The 21,429-nt window shown below is 42.7% G+C and overlaps 1 protein-coding gene across 3 annotated transcripts in view; it reads right to left on the bottom strand.

Moving 5' to 3' along the window:
* Window positions 1-21,429, bottom strand: part of TRABD (TraB domain containing) — a 70,752-nt gene that overhangs the window by 26,319 nt on the left and 23,004 nt on the right. For all 3 annotated transcript variants that reach the window (XM_030216072.1, XM_030216073.1, XM_030216071.1), the window contains 3 exons: window positions 19,098-19,264; window positions 13,875-14,015; window positions 3,377-3,487 (listed from right to left, as the gene is read on the bottom strand). In XM_030216072.1, coding sequence (XP_030071932.1) covers window positions 3,377-3,487; window positions 13,875-14,015; window positions 19,098-19,264 — 419 coding nt within the window. The remainder of the gene's footprint in view (window positions 1-3,376; window positions 3,488-13,874; window positions 14,016-19,097; window positions 19,265-21,429) is intronic.

Raw genomic sequence — 21,429 nt, 5'->3', positions numbered from 1 at the left:
AGCCACAAAGGTTAGGACTTTAAATCAGGCATGGACATTGTTTAAAAATACCATCGCTGAAGCACAGACCAGATGTATTCCATGTATTAATAAAGGTGGAAAGAGGAGCAAATGACAGCCAGCATGGTTAAAAGGTGAAGTGACAGAGGATTTTAGAGCCAAAAGAACATCCTTCAAAGAATGGAAAGAGGATCCGAATGAAGAAAATAAGAAGCAACATAAGCAGTGTCAAGCTAGATGCAAAGCATTGATAAAGGCGGCTAACAGAGAATATGAAGAAAAACTTGCTGCGGAGACAAAAACTCATAGTAACACCTTTTTCAGATACATTAGAAGCAGAAAGCCTGTGAGGAAATCCATGGGGCCGTTAGACCATGAAGTAGTAAAAGGGGTAGGAGGATAACGCCATAGTGGAGAGCTTGAATGAATTCTTTGCTTCAGTCTCTACGGAAGAAGATGTAAGGCATTTACCTGTACTGGAAATGGTTTTCAAGGGTGACTATGCAGAGGAACTGAAAGAAATCTCAGTGAATCTGGAAGATGTACTGAGCCAAATCGTAAGTTAAAGAGTAGTAAATCACCTGGAGCAGATGGTATACACCCCAGGGTAGTATGCTCCATTATAATATCAACACAATACTCAATAAAACATTTTAATAGCATGGGGTGCACGCAAAGATGGAACATATAGACAGATTAAGATAAGAGTAACAGGAATAAGGGGGTCTTTTACTAAGGTGCGCTCACGTTTTTAGTGCACGCTAAAATTGGGCATGTGCTAAACGGTAGAGATGCCCATAAGAATGCATTGGCGACTAACATTTAGCGTGCGCCAATTTTTAGCGCACACTAAAAACGTGAGAGCACCTTAGTAAAAGCCCCCCCATCCCAAGGGACTAGTTTAAAGAAAGTTGCTTTAACATTATCTTAGCTAGGGTCGGAGTGGATAAACTGTCCTGTAGTATGTGCAGCTGGTGTCATTTACTTCTTCCGTTAAAGGCCTGGTTGAAGAGCCGAGCTGTCACCTGCTTCTTGAAGTAGAGATAGTCTTGTGTTAACCTGGAAGTTTTCCTTATGAATAAGTAAATATAGTTACTCCTTTGGTATTTTCTTGGGGCAAAATGGGTATAGGGGGAATTAGGTAAGTTAACTATACTACCGTATTTTGTTTTGTAATTTTCTCTCCTTTTTCTGCATTAGGGTTGGCTTCCTTAATGTGGTGAATTAAGTACCATTACCGTTATGATGGTACATTTAATTGAAAATATGATTTGACTTCTATTGCATAGTATTTTCGAAATTTAATCAAATTAAATTTATTTAAAAAAAATGTTTGGACAAGTTCCTGGAGGAAAAGTCCTTAGTCTCTCATTGAGATGGATTTGGGGGAAGCCACTGCTTGCCCCGGGATTGATAACATGGAATGTTCCTACTATTTGGGGGTTTCTGCCAGGTACTTGTGACCTGAATTGGCCACTGTTGGAAGCAGGATACTGGGATAAAATGGACCGTTGTTCTGACCCAGTACGGCTATTCTTATGTTCCAACAAGATACAATGTTCTTTGGAGTCATACAAAACTGTACTTAGGAAACCATACACAAACATGCAAAATGTTAGGTATCATTCAGAGTTTATAGCCACCATGGCATGAAGTGACAGCCCAGCCAAACTCCATGCCAAAAAGAAAAAAAAAAGTGAAATGGTATATAAGAAATTGAGAAACTAGACTTCTTACAGATTTTAAGAAAGAAACCTAGCAGCCCTATTATTTTTATAGAATACTATGGAGTCCTTTTACCAAGCCACGCTAAAAAGTGGCTGGCGCATAGCGTACGTATCATATACGGGTAGGTTGGGCAAAGGTCAGGCCTACATCTCAGAATTCAACACCATGTTGATTTTTGCAATTTGGTTGGGATAAGATTGAATTTTTTTTTTTTTTTTGGGGGGGGGGGGGGGTAGAAGTGAACAGGGAGAAAACTTGATGACGAGGAAGTATTAATGGACTCTTTCTGGTAAAAGTTTGCTGTTATTACATTGGATTTGCTGGTGTTTGTTTGCTAGAAATGGCGTAAGAATGTAATGTCGGATTTTGTGATGTCATCAATAAAAAATTGTTTCAAGTTAAAAACTTGGGCACCATTAGACTCGTATTGTGCTAATATCAGCACCTGGTCTCAGGCTACTATAACTTAAATACGTTTGCCTTTATTACCTTTTAGATCTTCTGGACTTGATAAGCAGTAAGTGTATTTCCACACCAGCTATAATGGATGCTTTTTCTTTCGATTCTGTTATATGGTTAAATTGCATGTTATAAACTTAAAAAAAAAAAATTTCAATAAAAAGACAAAAAAAATAAAAAAAAAAGTGGTTGGCGCTGTTGTCAGTGCATGGGTTTTCCCGTGCACTGCAGCCACTTTTAGCTCGGCGGTAAAATGGCTGCATTTCCATATTTGTCTTTAATGGCCACACACTAATTTCTGAATTAGCGTGTGACCATTACTGCAGGAGCCCTTACCTGCACCTATTTTGTTGGCACAAAGGCTCCCACGCTAACACATTAGCGAAGGGAATGCCTACTCTCCACCCAAAGTCATGCCTCCCGTGCTGAAAAATAAAAAAAAATTTCAGCATGGGATTAGCGTGCATCAATAGGCACACTGCCACAGGACGCTTCGGCACATCCTGCGGCAGTACTTTTTGCACAAGTGCTCACTGCGGCTTAATAAAAGCACCCCTATACCTTTTGGCAGTTTCTTACAACCACCAAAAGTTGAAAAACTGCTGCTTAAATGATCTGAAATTAAGTTTCTTACTGTCACAGTAAACATTATCATATTACACTGCAAAATGTTACTTTATTACATTGCCTATTTGAGAAGAAAGCTTGAGGTTTAAGGGCTTAAATCTGTTCTAAACAAGTTAGCATGGATGACTGTCAGTGTCACCAGATCTGAGGCAGCAAGGATGCTAGTTACAAGACGAGCAGCAGCAGCTAATGGTAGCCCACCGATGGGAGACGTTATCAATGTGGGCTACCATTAGGACGTGTTATTTTACTGTTAACCCCAGTTTGGTACCCCTGTCTCATCGCTTAAAATGGGACCTGTGCTAAAATAGCACGAGTTAGTGATAAAATAACACATCTTGATGGTAGCCCACATTAGATAACTACATCCCTAAGTGTTTATACTAGGCAGTACACTTACCTGTAACAAAAGGTGGTTCCTTACTTTCATGATTATCCATGTGCCCCATGTCTTATGCTGCAGCCTGGACAGACACACCCACCTGTGCCAAACATGCAATTCTCAAGTAGTCTTACTTGGGAACAGAAGATGCAAACCTCTTCACCTTCTTTCAACTCCTACCTCTTTGAACGCCTCCCTGAATTCCCCTCCTGGGGCCATTCCCAGCTGCTCTGTGATATGAGCTGAAACCTTCAGCAGGAGGATCTGCATCAGTCCAGACATGATACCATTCTAGGAAGAAAGACAAATGGCCATTGGAAAGAAAAACATAACCCGAAGAAGTACATGAAGGAGCACTGGAACACAAATGATCATTACCTAGTGACTGAGAAGTGGAAATTAATCGTGTACGCAAGACATCCATGCAGTAGCATCCCTCAATCAGTTTTCTGTAGCTCTAAATTGCATACCAGCAAGAAAGCATTCTGACTAGCACTTGAAACATTCTCTTGAGAAAAGTTTATTATTTTTTAAAATTAAAGTTCTGGTTTAGAATGTTCAGGAACCGCATATGCGTGTGTGAAAGGAAAAGTTCAAGATATATCTGGATCCCTCTCAAAATATCGTCACTACAACACCATGTATAGATTCAGAAAAGAGTAATCTGATTTTTGTTTCTCTGGTTTCACATGCAGAGAGAGAGAAGTATTAAATTAACAAAAGCCTTTAGAAAAAAATTGATTTCCAAATATGAAAGCAGACGTACATGAATACTAAAATGAGCGCATGCTAAACGCTAAAGTCACCCATATATTCCTATGGGTATCTCTAGCATTTAGTGCGCCTTAGTAAACTGGGCCCTTAGACTTACAAAGTTCCATAGCTTACTATGCAACTTTGTAAATCTAAGTGCTCTGAAAATACACCTCTGTATCATATAATGTTACAAGAAAGTCCATTCTGGCCCCCAGTTTAATACATGCACTTTACATTTAAAGAATCATTCATTCATTCATTAGTACAGCACTAAATTCTGGCAGACATTTTTAAAATAGCTTTTTCTAGTGAATTTAGTGCTTAGCACGATTATGTTGATTTTATCAGAATTCTGTTTATATTATTCTAAATACGTGTATACTCTGTTGGATCAGATTGCTTTCCTAGTATTTTGTGTGACCAATATCTATTGTAAATGCTGCTTGTTGCAGTCACAGGTGTGATTTTTTTTTGTCTTAATGTTGTTCTTGTATGTTTCCTATAAGGGGAATTAAGAAATTTAGCCCATGCTCCCTGTCATTGTGCTTCAAATCCTGCAATGTAGACAAGAACAGAGAATTCAGTCTTGGACTAATCTGTGGTGGTGGATTTACTGACGTGGGAACTGGCTTGAAACCATCAACTCATTTTACCTTTGGTCACTGAACCCGAGTGGAATATAAACCAGTGAACTCTGTCTGAATTAATGCTAGGTTACAGAAAAGTTGTACATTATTCAATTTCACTATACAAAAATTTCCTAATGCATCTTTTCACACAAGTTTGCCCTGGATTTCATTAAATTGCTTCTCCACAGATCTTTTCTATATATCTCATGCAAAAAAGTGCACATTAGAAGCCTATCTGCTAGCAACATTAAGGACCCTATAAAGTTACTTAAGAAAATGTTTGTGGGTTAGAACCTGTTTCCATGAAATTTAGCTCTTGGCTCATGTACATCCTTAGCAAAGCTTCATATGTTACCACAGCCAGAAATTTCATGCATTCCTGGTTGTAGCAACACACAAGAAATTTTAAAAAGTGTATTTGTTTTGTACAATGAATGGCACAATAAAATTAAATCGCCTAATGGCCCAAATTGAAACTTCCCCTGTACCCTGACTCCCCCCCCCCCCCCAGGGTAGTTAAACTCCCTGGTGGTGCACCGGCAAGCTATTGAACAGGGGTGAGTTGAAATCATGCCTGACCCCATTGTCCCCTCCCAGGCCTCTTTGGGTGAATACGGGTATCAGGGAGAACACATGGGCCAAGCTAGCTCTCAAGTGTTGTATGGCTAAGGAACATGGCTTCAGGGAGGTGGGAGGGACTATAAACTTTATCCCCAGTTGGGGCTGAAGAGGGTAAGGGGGGTTGTCAAATCCACTGGGCCACCAAGGAGTTGAGGTCCTCCAAGAGTGCTTCAATTCAGGCCAGTGGGCCCTTTAAATTTAAATCACTCTGCTGTAGAAGGGCACTTTTTCTGCTTTCCAGCTTGGAAAAAAATTACTCTTCTTCTTGAGATGTAGTTATTTTTTCAGCAAAACCAGGCCTTCAAAACAGTTTCACATGCATGTTTTCATATTTTGCATCACAGCAGCTTGTTCATGCCAAGTTTACATAAACTTTATGTGACATGGCCTTTGCATTATTGTTCAGTATTGTGAAGTGACTTCACAAAAATGTACACCGTGCAAAAGAAACTACACAAAATGCCTCAACTTTGGCTTTTTTGTGCATTTCTAGGTGTTTTCTGCATTTGTTTTTCTTCTGCAAAGTGCATTTTTGCACTTACAGGGTTCTCAAATGAGATTTTAAAGGTCATTGCATGTCAGGATTCTCTACAATCTGTAGTTGCCTCATGTTCCTTGTCATTAACCCCTCGCAGCAAGTATTTATCAGATTAAAGGACTCATATTTGAGGACCACAAACAAAAAATTACATAAGATTCTATTTCTCAATGTTCAGTGCTGGACTGGAATTAATCCAGATGAGTTTAATAGCAATTGCAGCGGTATATATAGTATATAGAGAGAGATAGTGCTTCCTGAGCCTTCTTATTAAATCCTTTAGAACAGAACTGTGGTTGGAAGGGCAACACTCTAATTTCTGATTATAGCCAAGGTACTTACATGTGACTCTACTTGCTCTCTCCTCAATAAATTTTTGTGGGGAGCAAGGCGGCTTGCATCTTTGCTCACCATCCAGTCAAAGGAAGGTTCTCCGAGAAAAGCTATTACCCCAATCAAATATGAGGTTATTCAAACAGGAGCAGAGAATTTCCCAACCCAGCGCTTGCTTTCCAGGATATAACCTCTATCCTTCACTCCAAGGACAATTATTGTACATCTAGGACTGCAGGTAGGAAGACACTGCAGCTAGGGGGGCAGTATGAGGTGCAGTATCTTAAGCCATAAATCAACACCTCTCCAGTGCTGCAAGCTTCATATTTTCCAATAAAATACACACTTCAGAATAAGTCTTTCAAAGAAATTTCTTCAATTTTCTACTCTATTCGTTTAATAGTCGATGGTACTACAGTCCAAGGGGAGAAAAAAAAATACAATTTAGTGCAGAATAAACTACACTAACTGAGGAGGGAATGCTCTCTGTGGAAACAGCGAGTTGAACTCCACCTATACAAACCATCAGATAAGAATCAGCCAGGCATTCCGATCTGGAAAGTGTACTCAACTAAATTGAAACTTCCATTTTTCTTGCAATCACAGACTCGTCTTCAGCGTTACAAAAATAAACTGTATGCTGGACCAACATGGAATCCCTGCTCAACAAATCAACATCACCATTGCATATAACAAAAGCAAAACCTCCTGGTATTCAAAATAAACAGAGCAAAAATAAATACAATTTATCGTGATACAAGATTAACAGTTAAGGTAACATATCACAGGATCATTCTTGAAGGCATTTGAAGGGCAGACAATGCTCCGAGTTCTGGCTACGACAGACATTGTTGCCACACCAAGGAGCCAAGTCAGACTGGGACATAGAAGATCACGCCTTCCTGATGTTTTACAGTGAGCTGATTTGTGAAGAGCAATAATAGTTGGTGCTATTTTTGGAAGAGTCTGGGATCAGCATCCAAATATCAAATTGAATTATGGGGTTAGACTAATTTATATGCAGCTTACAATAATTTATTGAACACTCCTTCCAGTTTTGGAGTATCTAATGTTTTGGAGTGGAGGAGTGGCCTAGTGGTTAGGGTGGTGGACTCTGGTCCTGAGGAACTGAGTTCAATTCCCACTTCAGGCACAGCTCCTTGTGACTCTGGGCAAGTCACCTAACCCTCAATTGCCCCAGATACAAATAAGTACCTGTATATGTAAGCCGCATTGAGCCTGCCATGAGTGGGAAAGCGCGGGGTACAAATGTAACTAAAATAAATAAAATTCTTATTTCATGACATTACTCTAAAGCAGAAGGGAACAGTACTGTAGTGAAAGGAAACTCAGGAACCGAGACATACACTAATGCCCATTGGCATGGATTAAGTTAGGAGGCCACAGACAATCAAAAGAGAGACAACAGGGGAAAAAAAAGTATGTAAGGACTTCAGACAGCAAGGGAGAGGGAGGCAGTCAGAGTCAGTTACTCCTAGGAAAGAACAGACCAGTACAATGTTTCAGATGCACTTCTTCCCATTTCCACATAGATGAACCTTGTTTAGGATTCATTGTAACCAATAACCAGAAATCAGATGCAGAAAGGAAAGCCAAAACTGTTATTTCAAGTAATTTGCCTTTACAGCCAGGGGGCCCCATTTCAAAATAACTAGCTCATTTCACTTAATAACCCAGACTGAGTCTCTCATAGCAGGAAATTGTTTTCAACTCTCCATAATTTTGTAGGACATAGGATATAGAACTAAAAAGTCTCATGATTCACCAAGTACAGGGATTTTTTTATGTTACACTGTTTTGTTATCACAATACAAGAGAAAGGGAAAGGGGGTGGGATTTGATATACCGCCTTTCTGTGATTACATTCAAAGCGCTTTACATATTACATACAGGTATTTATTTTGTACCTGGGGCAGTGGAGGGTTAAGTGACTTGCCCAGAGTCACATGGAGCTACAGTGGGAAATGAAGCCGGTGCCCCAGGTTCTAAGGCCGCTACACTAACCATTAGGGTACTCCTAGAGCAGCATTGGGGGAAGTAACAAGTTTCAGAAAAGATCAAAGTCTAAACTTCCAGATATAAAGGCTCATGGGATCCTTACCAGAAAAATGTGCCTCTTGTAGAAAGAGAGGACATGCTGTGGTTGGCAAGACTAGGGGAACATATACTGAACCAACTCCCATAGGAAGTACCACAGTGTTTTATGCTTAAAATTTCTCAAGGCAGACCAGAAGAGATAGGAATTGGAGCTCAGAAAGAAAGAAAAAAAAAAAAGTCATGCTCTCGTCTCTCTTCTTACAGTGGTTACAGGAATGGTACCAGTGCGTTGCCTTGGGTGACTTGGTGGAGGCTATTATTAAGAATAAAATTGCAGAGCATATACAAAAACATGGACTGATGAGACAAAGTCAGCACGGATTTAGTGAAGGGAAGTCTTGCCTCACCAATCTAATGCATTTTTTTGAGGGGGTAAGCAAACATGTGGACAATGGGGAGCCGGTTGATATTGTATATCTGGATTTTCAGAAGGCGTTTGACAAAGTGCCGCACGAAAGACTCCTGAAGAAATTGCAGAGTCATGGAATCGGAGGTAGGGTATTATTATGGATTAAGAACTGGTTGAAAGATAGGAAGCAGAGAGTAGGATTGCGTGGCCAGTATTCTCAGTGGAGGAGGGTAGTTAGTGGGGTCCCGCAGGGGTCTGTGCTGGGTCCGTTGCTTTTTAATGTATTTATAAATGACCTAGAGATGGGAATAACTAGTGAGGTAATTAAATTCGCCGATGACACAAAATTATTCAGGGTCGTCAAGTCGCAGGAGGAATGTGAACGATTACAGGAGGACCTTGCGAGACTGGGAGAATGGGCGTGCAAGTGGCAGATGAAGTTCAATGTTGACAAGTGCAAAGTGATGCATGTGGGTAAGAGGAACCCGAATTATAGCTACGTCTTGCAAGGTTCCGCGTTAGGAGTTACGGATCAAGAAAGGGATCTGGGTGTCGTCGTCGATGATACGCTGAAACCTTCTGCTCAGTGTGCTGCTGCGGCTAGGAAAGCGAATAGAATGTTGGGTGTTATTAAGAAGGGTATGGAGTCCAGGTGTGCGGATGTTATAATGCCGTTGTATCGCTCCATGGTGCGACCGCACCTGGAGTATTGTGTTCAGTACTGGTCTCCGTATCTCAAAAAAGATATAGTAGAATTGGAAAAGGTACAGCGAAGGGCGACGAAAATGATAGTGGGGATGGGACGACTTTCCTATGAAGAGAGGCTGAGAAGGCTAGGGCTTTTCAGCTTGGAGAAGAGACGGCTGAGGGGAGATATGATAGAAGTGTATAAAATAATGAGTGGAATGGATCGGGTGGATGTGAAGCGACTGTTCACGCTATCCAAAAATACTAGGACTAGAGGGCATGAGTTGAAGCTACAGTGTGGTAAATTTAAAACGAATCGGAGAAAATTTTCTTCACCCAACGTGTAATTAGACTCTGGAATTCATTGCCGGAGAACGTGGTACGGGCGGTTAGCTTGACGGAGTTTAAAAAGGGGTTAGATAGATTCCTAAAGGACAAGTCCATAGACCGCTATTAAATGGACTGGAAAAATTCCTCATTTTTAGGTATAACTTGTCTGGAATGTTTTTACGTTTGGGGAGCGTGCCAGGTGCCCTTGACCTGGATTGGCCACTGTCGGTGACAGGATGCTGGGCTAGATGGACCTTTGGTCTTTCCCAGTATGGCACTACTTATGTACTTATGTACTTATGTAGTGTTTTGGGTTTTTTTTTTTTTGTGGAAGAAAAGATTTCTCCCAAATTTGAAAGAAGGGAACTCACCCTCCTTCACTGCTGTTAAATTGGATTCCCTTAAAATATTCTAGGAATCAACAAACCTGCTGTCAAGAAGGAATTGTATATCTAGTACTCTTTTGAAGTATGGGTTCTCTCTAGTTACTGGAGCTAAAAAGAAGTAATGAACACGTGTCCATCTGATACCGTGAGAAAAGAGCAGCGATGTCCAGTCCAGTGGCTCAGATAGCCATGTGAAAGATCCCTGGTTCAATCCAACTTCAGGTTCCTCTTTCCCACATGCATCACTTTGCACTTGCTCACATTAAACATCATCTGCTATCTGGATGCCCAGTCTCATGAGGTCCTCTTATAAGTTTTCACAATCCTCCTGCTATTTAACAACTTTGAATAACTTTGTCATCAGCAATTTTAATTACCTCACTAGTTACTTCCACCTCTAGATCATTTATAAATATGTTAAAAAGCAGAAGTCCCAGCACAGACCCATTGGGAAACCACACTATCTACCCATCTCCATTGAGAATACTGAACGTTTAACCCTACTCTCTGTTTTCTATCTTTTAACCAGTTTACAATCCACAACAGAACGCTACCTCCTAGTCAATGACTCTCCAGTTTCCTCTGCAGTTTTTCATGAGGTACATTGTCAAATGCCTGTGGTCTGTCCCAGTGTGGCAATACTCATGTACCTTTATCCACATTTGTTCACCCCTTCAAAGAAATGTAATAGATTGGTGAGACAAGATTTCCCTTCACTTAATCCATGTTGGCTTTGTCTCATTGATCCATGCTTTTGAATACGCTCTGTAATTTTGTTCTTTATAATAGTCTCTACCATTTTGCCCAGCACTAACCTCAGGCTCATTGGTCTATAAATTTCCCAGATCACGTCTGGGACCTTTAAAAAAAAAAAAAATTGATCGGTGTTACATTGGCCATCCTCCAATCTTCCAGTACCATGCTTGATTTTAAAGATAAATTACATAGTACTACCCTGTCTCCCCGAAAATAAGACAGTGTCTTATATTAATTTTTGCTCCCAAAGATGCGCTAGGTCATATTTTCAGGGGATGTCTTATTCCCCCCCCCCCCCCCCCCCCCCCAATCTAGCATCTTCATTCTCTCTTCTCCCACCCAATCCTCTTTTTCAGCCCAGGGGGTTGGATGCCAAGAGAGAATGAGCCGGTAGCATTTCAATAATAAATTGTTTCAACTGGGCATTCTTAAATACGTACCACTGGCTGTAGGTCACATTGCATTTTCAAACATGCATATTAATTCAGAAATTGTGCATGTCAATGTAAGCACGAATTCCCTGCAGTAAAGTTTTTAGAGAATACAAGCATACTTTCATTTTTACAATTCACTGAAGCCCACAGAGGGAGAAATAATGTGCACAGCTTTCATGAGAGCATACAATTATAAAAAATTACCTGCTAAACTCTGAAAAAAATAAGGACCTGCAGCAACAAAAGGGACAAAGAGAGAGATACTGGTACAACTAAAGGCTTTAGTTGTACCAGTATCTCTCTCTTTGTCCCTTTTGTTGCTGCAGGTCCTTATTTTCTTTACAGATCAGAACCTCATAAGGGTTTTTCAATTATTTTCCAGATCACCCCTCATGGGAGCACATGAAGTTATAGGGGACTAGGACTGGGTAAATGATAGTGGGGGGACAGGAGGCTGAGGAAAGGGAGAGACAAAGGGGCCAACGGGAGACCAACTTCTAAAAGTCAGCTTTTGTGCAGGCTTAAACAACTTACTTTGTTATGTCTGAGACGCGAGAGACGCTCACGCTGGCTTCAGCTTCAAGCAGGGGAGGGCTGCAACCGGAAGGCGCGCACGAAGGTGCCGCAGGGGGAGGAGGCGGCGTCGTGACGTCATCGTGATGAGTGGAAGGCCGGAAGGAGACAAGGCAAGAGCAGCGCCGCCATGGGGGGAAGCCGGGAACCAGGAAGGCACATGGGCAGGCAGAGCAGAGAGGACACCACCGGTCGGACCCCCCCCCTTCCATTGGTTTGAACCCGTCCCGACCCGTCGTCGAACAGCTGGGCAGGCCGCTGGGAGGGAGGCGCCCTTGAAGGCAGGCGCTGACAACCGGGGCGGACGTTGGCTGGGCAGGCCTGGAGGCAAAGTGGCTGGGCTAGGTCTTACTTTCGGGGGAGGCCTTATATTTAGCAATTCAGCAAAACCTCTACGAGGTCTTATTTTCAGGGGATGTCTTATTTTCGGGGAAACACGGTAATAACAGTCTGCAAGTTAATTTTTCAATTCTATCAGTACTCTTGGATGAATACCATCTGGTCCAGACAATTTGCTACTCTTCAATTTGCGCCATTACATCCTCCAGGTTTATAGAGATTTCATTCCGTTTCTCTGACTCGTCAGCTTTGAATTCCATTTCTGGCACCAGTATCTCTCCCGAATCTTCCTTGGTGAAGACCAAAGCAAAGAATTCATTTAAATTCTCCGCTATGGTTTTGTCTTTCCTGAGTGCCCCTTTTACCCCTCGGTCAACTACTGGTCCAACTTGATTCTTTTGTCAACTTCTTGATTTTAATATACCTAAAAAAACTTTAACTATGTGTTTTTGCCTCCAACGCAATCTTTTTTTTTCCAAAGTCCCCCTTTGCCTTCCTTATCAGCGCTTTGCGTTTGATTTGCCACTCCTTATGCTGCTTCTTATTATTTTCAGTCAGATCCTTCTTCCATTCTCTGAAGGATTTTCTTTTAGTTCTAATAGCTTCTTTCACCTCACTTTTTAACCTTGCCAGCTGTCGTTTTGTTCTTCCTTCCTTCTTTTTTTATTTTAATACACGGAATATATTTGGCCTGGGCTTCCATGTGTGTGTGTTAATATAACTGTGTGAAATGAACGAGTTTACAAACATTCAATTTTTTTTTTTTTTTTTTGGGGGGGGGGGGGGGGGCGGAAGCCAAATGAAAATTTTCCTGTGCCCATTCCTACCATTTAAGTATTGCTGACAAGAAGAGGTAAGGGAAGAATTTCTGCAGTGTGAATAAACAGGATTTTTAAAAAATGACTAAAAATAATATTAAAAGCAAACAATTTATACAATCAAATTCAGTTAGCCCTTGTGTCTTTAGCATGATTAAAAATCACTAAAATACAATATTTCAAAAATAATTTCACCATGAGAGATATACCAATGTATTAAGGGGTCCTTTAAATAAACTGCAGTTTAAAGTGGCCTTAGCATGCCCTTATGCAGCTTTTCTCGGGAATAAGGCCAATTAAAATGGCAGATTTGCTTTTTTTTTTTTTAATCATTAATGGCCATTAAAAAAATAAATTACTATATTAGCACTTATGAACACCTATTTTGTAGACAGTAGGGGCTCACACAGTAATCCTGCACTAACTGATTAGCACAGAAACACTCACACTCTGCTTCCAAATACACCTCCTCTATACAAAAATATTTAGTGCTTGGTTAGCATGCGTCGATTTTGATTTACCGCAGGATGCCCGAGCGTCCTGTGATACACCATTTTAATCTGCAGTAATCGTGTGCTTGCCCTTACGTCAGCTTAGTAAAAAGGACCCCTAAGTGCCTGCCAACTTGCTGAAGCGTACAGCAGCTATTACAATAAATGTCACATGCAGGTGTCATAATTTATGTATCACCTTCTGTTTTAGCCTGTGATGGTCAACAGGTAATAGTAAGCAGAAAGCCACTGCCGAGGCCTCCATAAACAGAAACCTGAATTTATTACAATACTTTACAGCTCTTGCAGCATCAGAACCAAGGATCCTCAGTGGTACAACACACATGACCACAGCTTGGAACTGGCTACAACCAGAACACATTAGCTATGTACATCTAACTCACTGCTGTGCAATTATAATACAGCACCGTATCAGGCCAAATGTTACCTCATTTATTCTGAGCTAAATAGTTTAGACCTGAACTGGTTGACCTTTAACTTCCATAGAGAGAAATCATACCTGCTTGACAGCTTGTTGGAGCTTCTCCAGGTTGATTTCTTTGGCTTCTTTTAACAATGTTGTTTCATCCATCTTTAACATGGAAACTCTGTACTGGCAGAGCTCAACTACAACTACATCTGGCTGTACCTCCTGGATTGTCTGAAATAAATAAAAAGGCCAAACATGTATGGAGAAGCAGCCATGACATTTGGAAAGTGGTGAAACTGACACATTTAGAATCTGCAGAACACTTGTGACTTGGATTGACCATTGTCAGAAATGGGACGAGCTGGACTTGATGATTCAGCCTAGTTTATCTTATCTTCTAGAAGAATTCTGTAGTCATAATTCTTCATTATCTTGATCATGCAATAACACACACTTCGTGCTCTCTAGTTTACAAAGTATGATATAAATAAACAAGGATGATAAATTATGGTTTTTAATAATGCACGACTGTTTTACCAATGGGCTCCAATGACTTTTCTCAATGCTTCTGAGAAGTTGTTGAAGAAGAGTGCCCTATATTTGATGAAAAACCACAAATATCTACTATCATGCCTCCAGCCACACAATGGCACCCAATAACACAAAAATCATGACGTGTCTGCCAGCATCACTCTGCCACTCTACATTTCCTGGATACTTTTTCAATCCCGATAACATCGTATTTAGCATATGCAAAATAAAAATATTCCAAATGTTAGTTCTGTGATATCAAAGAATTTCTTCTTAAAAGCACAAGTGAAATGGGCAAGCATTGTGCACTGCCATGCAGGGTGCCTGGGTTTGATTCCGGAGTCTATGTTAGCTGAATGCTGAAAAGAGCCCTGGTTTATAGTCCTGGGCAGAGAATGTAACTAAGAAGGATTGGCCAAGTTGGAAAGAGAACATAAAATTAAAATAAGGAATACTACACCTAAAGATATCTTATTAAACATTACCAAAATCTATCTAAAGTACTGAATGTGTATTATATTCCATCTACTCACACTGTGGCTACAACTTAAAATCAACAAGATGAAATTTTAGGACAATCTGAATAACTACTACTACTACTACTACTACTTGACATTTCTAAAGCGCTACTAGGGTTACGCAGCGCTGTACAATTTAACATAGAAGGACAGTCCCTGCTCAAAGGAGCTTACAAATGTAAGAGATCTCAAAAGATAAAGATTCAGGATTTAGACTTTATCTGTTATGCTACGATGGTGGCTACATTTATGGAAAAGGCAGCTAGAGATTTGGTTTTGAGAAGATTTTTAAAGTACAGACAAGGTCTCTTCTATAATACTAAGCTGTGGATTTTCCCAGATGTAGCTAGGGTTAAAAAAGCAGCAGCAGATCGCCAAAAAAGCAAAGATACTTACCTGTAGCAGGTATTCTCCAAGGACAGCAGGCCTTATACGGCACCACATTGCCCAGTCCAGAGCTTATAACAAGCTTTAGAGCTTTGTGGAGTGCGAGACACGCTCCACCGTGCATGTGTGAGTGCCTTCCCAGCCATCATGAGGGTGTGGTTACTGCAGTTAAATGTTACAGCGTAAAAAAAATTAAAAAAAAAAAAATAGGCGACAACTCCTAGGGGAGGTAGGAGGGTTTGTGAGAATATAAGGCCTGCTATCCTCAGAGAATACCTGCTACAGGTAAGTATCTTTGCTTTCTCCGAGGACAAGCAGGCCATTAAATTCTCACAAGTGGAGTATCCTTAGCATCCAGGCCCACTGAAAACAAAAAACATTGGTCAACTGGGCCTTGCAACAGTGAGGACATAACTCAGATCAACCTGAAACTAAATATAAACTAAGTAAGTGCACAGCCTGGAACAAAATAAAACAGGCCTATTGGGGTGGAGTTGGATTCTAGACCCCAAACAGATTCTGCAACACTCTCTGCCCGAACCAACTCGCGTTGGGTATCCTGCTCAAGAGAGTAATGAGATATGAATGAAAACCACGTTGCAGCCTTGCAAATTTCTTCAATGGATGCTGACCGCAAGTGGGTACCGATGCAGCCATGGCTTTGACATGACCCTCCAGGGTCAGCCCAGCCTGGGCATAAGTGAAAGTTGCGCCGTGCATGCTCTCATTTTAATGAAACTGAGCTTGCTTGTGCATGCTCAGTTTCATTAAAACAAGTGTGCAGTGCACAGTGTGCTGCAAACAGGAGAGGAAGCAAGTGCGAGACCAGTGCGGGACAGATAAATGCTTTAGCTAGTGGGGGTTGAGGACCCCCACCAGCAAAAGTACCTTGCGACAGCAGCGACCTAAATTTTGCCACCTCCCCCACCCCCCCCCCACCCCCCCCACCCCCCCCCCCCCCAATTTGGGCTCTGGACCCCCTCTTGCCGAGGTCTGGCTACGCCCCTGGACAGAAGAGATGGTAACAGTGTGTTTTTTTCATTTGGTCAGCGACCTTCTCAATCTTCTTTCCAAAAACGTTATCCCCCTGGCATGGGGCATCCACCAACCTCTGCTGAACTGACTGTTCCAAGTCAGAAACACGCAGCCATGAGGGTCTGCGCATTGCTATATTTTGAGCAGAGATCCTGGATGCTACGTCAAAAGTATCATAGGCGCCCTTGGCCAAGAACTTATGACATGCCAACTGGTGTACCAACTCTGCCTACTCCAGTGGGAGAGAGTCCCAAGTCCAACAACTGCGTACCAGGTCCCGCCAAGTACATACCTGTAAAGAGCTGATAAGATTGTATACCCAAAAGAGTCCAAGGTCCTAGCTTCTGTGCTTAGGGAACGTTGAGGCATAGTCTCTAGAACTCCTCAGTTTCTTGAGAGCAGACTTATTTTTTATTTTAAATATTATTATTTTTTTATGTGACATAACATATATTTATATTGTTACATTTTTTCTGCTTTTTTTAGTTGTTCTTTTTCAGAAAGATAAAGACTAGGTACGTATCCTCTCATAATTTCATGTTATTTTATGATTTTATTATTTAACATTTTAAGAATGGCATGCAATCTCTGTCTCTCTCTCTCTCTATTTATATATATATATATATATATATATATATGTTTGCATCAGTGCCCTTTCTTTGCTGTTAATATATACATTTTTTAACGTTAAGAAGTGTGATGATTTGACTATTATATCTATATATTTATAAATAAAGTGAATAAAATAAATTTTTATGAAATTACATTTTAAAAGTGACTCATTGTTGATGATTCATGTCCATGCTTTATATGTACATTTTATAGTTTATGTTTTAGTTTAATTTTTAATATATATTTGTTAATATTTTATAACTTGATATGTTTATTATAGCCCCTGACACAGCCCTTTGTTGGGCAAAACACGGCCTGTGTTGGGCAATTGTCTTATATACGGTATCCTCAATAAAATTCTTTTTGATGTTATATTGATCTGCTCGCTTATTCTCCACGTTGGATTTTGCAGATCGTTTGCCTTGCTGTTTTCTAGAATCTTCTTGGGCAGGACAGGGACCAACAGAGGGGACTCCCAGTTCCTAATCAAGAGCCTCCTTGAACACCTTGCGGAGAGGGACAGTCACAGCCTCCCGACTCATAGTCCAGGACCTCAAGCATTTTAGCCTTGGGCTCATCCTCCATTTCCAATGAAATGGAATAGCCTCAGTCATTTCCTTTACAGACGAGAGGAACAAAAGGATCTCTGGAGGCGACTTTCTCCTTTCAAGTGGAGGGAAGGGCTCAGAGGAAATTCCATAGGACTCATCTAAGGAAAAGTACCTTGGATCCTCCTCTGACTCCCATGAGCGTTCAGATAGAAACTCTTCATGGGAGGGCAGAGACCGAGCCTGCCTCAACTTTGTGGAACCATGTCCCCAAGAGGGGCGCTGAGAAACTGGCTTCCTCCTCGACTCCGGCAATGCTTCCTCCACCGACGTTGACAGGGTACCAGCATGGGTGGCAGTCGATAATGGGGCTGCACCACAGGTGGAGAACCACGCAGGGCCACAACAGGCAGTAGGGCAGGCACAAGCACCCCGATACAGAAGCACACTGTTGCAAAAGGCTATCCAACAACTCTGGGAGCAAGGCCCGGAGATGCTCATTCAAGGCCGATGCCGGGAAAGCCTGCAGAACTGACTGGGCCAAGATGGGAGCTGGGTCGTGGCTGCTTGGAGACAGACACATTAGTACCTTCTGAATACAAGAGGAGTGATCCTCCCAGCGCCAACGCTTCTTGGGTGCCAAATCCTTTGACACCCTGGAGATCCCGGCACCATGCATTGAGGACGACTGATGCCAATGCTTCTTGGCCTTCACCTCAAGCTTGCTGTTGAAACTCCTTGGTGCTGACGAGAACATCATCAAATCCAACACTGGCCAGTCCTAGGGGCCCTGTCTAGCAGCTGGCGTCGAGACAGTTGGGAGACCCACCTGGCACCCTACTGCGCCCAGTGTCTATGGGTCTCGAAGCAGAAATATGGACCAACGCTCCCAATGCAGGCTTCGACGTTGACGACCTCGATGCCAATAAGCTTTCACAACTACCCAAATGTTTCTGCCTCACCTGTATTTTATTTTTCCTCCCATCCAGTCATGACACTTCTCCAGACTCCAGTGCACATAACAAGTGGGATAACCTGCTTCCCTCTTAAGAGTGGGGAACATTGCCTTCTTGGCACCCCCAAAACACTATTAACCTAAGAAGTGAAACTAGATACCCTGTGTGCCATCAGGGCAGCCTAGCACTCCAACTAAAACAAGCCATTTTTACCCCAATATTTTTAATGCAAAATGTGATTATATAAGCAGTGTAATGTGCTAACTTTGCTTAAAAATAATATATGCCTGTTTGATTTTTATATAAAAATTATAACATTCAGTAGTCAGAGGACTGGGAAGAATCTACTAGGAGTAGGCCTTTACCAGTGTCACCTCAGATCTGCTAGCACTCAGATTCAGAACAAGAAGGACAGCAGTGAACATAATGGCAGAAAAGAATGACAAGACTGTGAAACTGGAATCAACTAATGTAACATGAGACACTACAGATAACCAGATGAAATTTAAGGTGGACAAGGGCAAATTGAAGCAAATTCAGAAGAACAGTCCAAACTATACATGCATAGTGCTAGGTCCCACAATATTGAGCTTGATGGACCTTTAGTCTGATCCACTATGGTAGCTGTGTATTCATATGTTATCTTGGGTCCTTTTCTCTTTTTATTTTTAATTTTTGCAGAAGGCCATACATGAAAAGGCCACGCAACCTACAGAGTACCCTTACCGTGGCCACATCTCTTTTACTGCTATCACTGAAGTGGGCAGTGCCAACCACATACACCTTGCTTCCATCTTCAGCAACCAGCTTTGTCACAGTGTCTGGCAATGTGGGTTGCTTCTGCCTCTTTTTCATCTTCACCTCCCAGAGAATTTGAAATGCATCTGCATCAGCTATAAAGGAAGACAAAAAGGCAAAGAAATATATAGCCAGAAAAGGAAAAAAAAAAACCCCACCAGCCACGGCACTAACTGGATCCTTTCTGGGCTGTATGAATTTTTATACTGGACCAACAAAAAGATGTGTGGATAAAGGGCTGTATGTGGTCTCAAAAGCTCATGTATTGCCTTAATCTTTTCACAATTCATACGATGGGCCAACAGAACCCAACTTTCAAAGGCGTCATCTACAATGTGATCAGATAACTCCATTTCACTCAATACTTTAATCCTTTATGATGTAGTATATATTACAAAATATGTAAGACAACTACAGCTTGTTCCCTTCTTTTATTGTAAAAACCCATCAACAAAACAGCAGGAAACACCATAGGACATAGCGCCAGCATCACATCTTTTGAATTCCTTGCTTTATGGCTCCCATTCATACAGGTAACTTACAAAACACTAAGATAAACATGTTCCTGCCTCATTTAGGCATCTACACTTATAGCAGTTCTAAGGCTGGCAAAAGTGTGAGTGCCTACAGGTAGGGTGCACTGATACCATGCTACACATCTATATAAATGAGCCTGGACCGACTCACCCGCAAATGCGCAGTAGAGCCTGAACGTTGACAGAGCAAAAGTCCAAGCCCCGCCTCCACCAGCTCCAGAAAAGAGGAGGAGTCAGAGGCAGGACGAGGAGCGGAGAGCACAGAAAACAGCCCGAACGTAATGCAAACATTCTGTCTCTCACACACATGGAACTCGGAAGGGGAGGGAGGGTGGAGGGAAGGACGGGGCGTGGGAATCAGCTGTCATGAACAACGGCATCGCAGTCAGGAGGGAGGGAGGCCAGTAGCAGGAGCACTTGAACTCAACCAATAGGGAGGAACTCTGGCAGAAACATCAGATACAGCACTCAAAGCCGCCTCCGCATTGAAGCCACCCGCAGCACCCGTTGCAGAAAGCCAGGAAGAATCAGAGGAAGAAAATGGTGCTGCCTCCACAAATTTTGGACGCTTCTGCAATGGGCAGTTAAGGACGTCCAAAAGTGGATGTTTCTTTGAGAAAGACGTCTTTCTCATAGAAACATCCACTTTTGGATGTCCTTAACTGCCCATTGCAGAAGCGTCCAAAATTTGGACGTCCTCTACTGCCCCATCACAGAAACTATGCAAACCACCCCCCCCAGCGACAGGGGACTGGAGGTCCAGTGGACCTCCGGTCCCCCCCGACGATCCCACCCCCCCAGCAAATGGTCCCTGGTGGTCCAGTGGGCGCCGACCAAGCCCCCACCCCCCCAGCGACAGGGGGGCTGGCGGTCCACTGAACCACCGGTCCCCCCTCCCCAACCCAACCCCCAGCATTGGCAAGGGTCCCTGTGTGATGGTCACTCCATCCGCCGCCTGCTCCCCTACCTTGGAGGGAAGCAGCCTGCCTCCCTCCTCTTCCTTCGACGTTGCAAATGGCGGAACCCAGCCCCGCCCAGCGCATCCCAGGATGCACTGGGCAGAGGTGGGCGCCGCAACTTGCGGCGTCGAAGGAAGAGGAGTGAGGCAGTTTGTGTCCCTCCTCCAACCAAGGTAGGGGGGCAGGCGGGCGGGTGGCGGATGGAGTGACACCATCACACTGGGACCCTTGCCAATGCTGGGGGCTGGGTTGGGGAGGGGGGACCTGTGGTTCAGCGGACCTCCAGCCCCCCTGTCGCTGGGGGTGGGGGCTTGGTCGGCGCCCACTGGACCACCAGGGACCATTTGCTGGGGGGTTGGGGGGGATCGTCGGTGGGACCGGAGGTCCGCTGGACCTCCAGCCCCGGTTGCTTGGGGCAGGGGTAGTCAGGGCCTGGTGGTCCCATGGACCTCCAAGCCCCTGTGTTTGACAGATAGAGCACAACTTTAAAAGGGCCCTCCTTGGGGTTTTTTGTGCCAGCTGTAGGCTGCAGTGCTGTTAGGACACACATAGTAGATGACGGCAGAAAAAGACCTGCACGGTCCATCCAGTCTGCCCAAGAAGATAAATTCATATGTGCTTCTTTTTTATTTGAACTGTCCTCTTCAGTGCACAGACCGTATAAGTCTGGCCAGCCTTATCTCCGCCTCCCAACCACCAGCTCTGGCACAGACCGTATAAGTCTGCCCAGCATTAGTCCCGCCTCCCAACCACCAGCCCCAGCAC

The sequence above is a fragment of the Microcaecilia unicolor genome, chromosome 10 (assembly GCF_901765095.1).
Source record: "Microcaecilia unicolor chromosome 10, aMicUni1.1, whole genome shotgun sequence".
NCBI classification, from domain to species: domain Eukaryota; kingdom Metazoa; phylum Chordata; class Amphibia; order Gymnophiona; family Siphonopidae; genus Microcaecilia; species Microcaecilia unicolor.
Note: the sequence above shows the minus strand (reverse complement) of the source record. Positions and strands in the feature narration are given on the sequence as shown.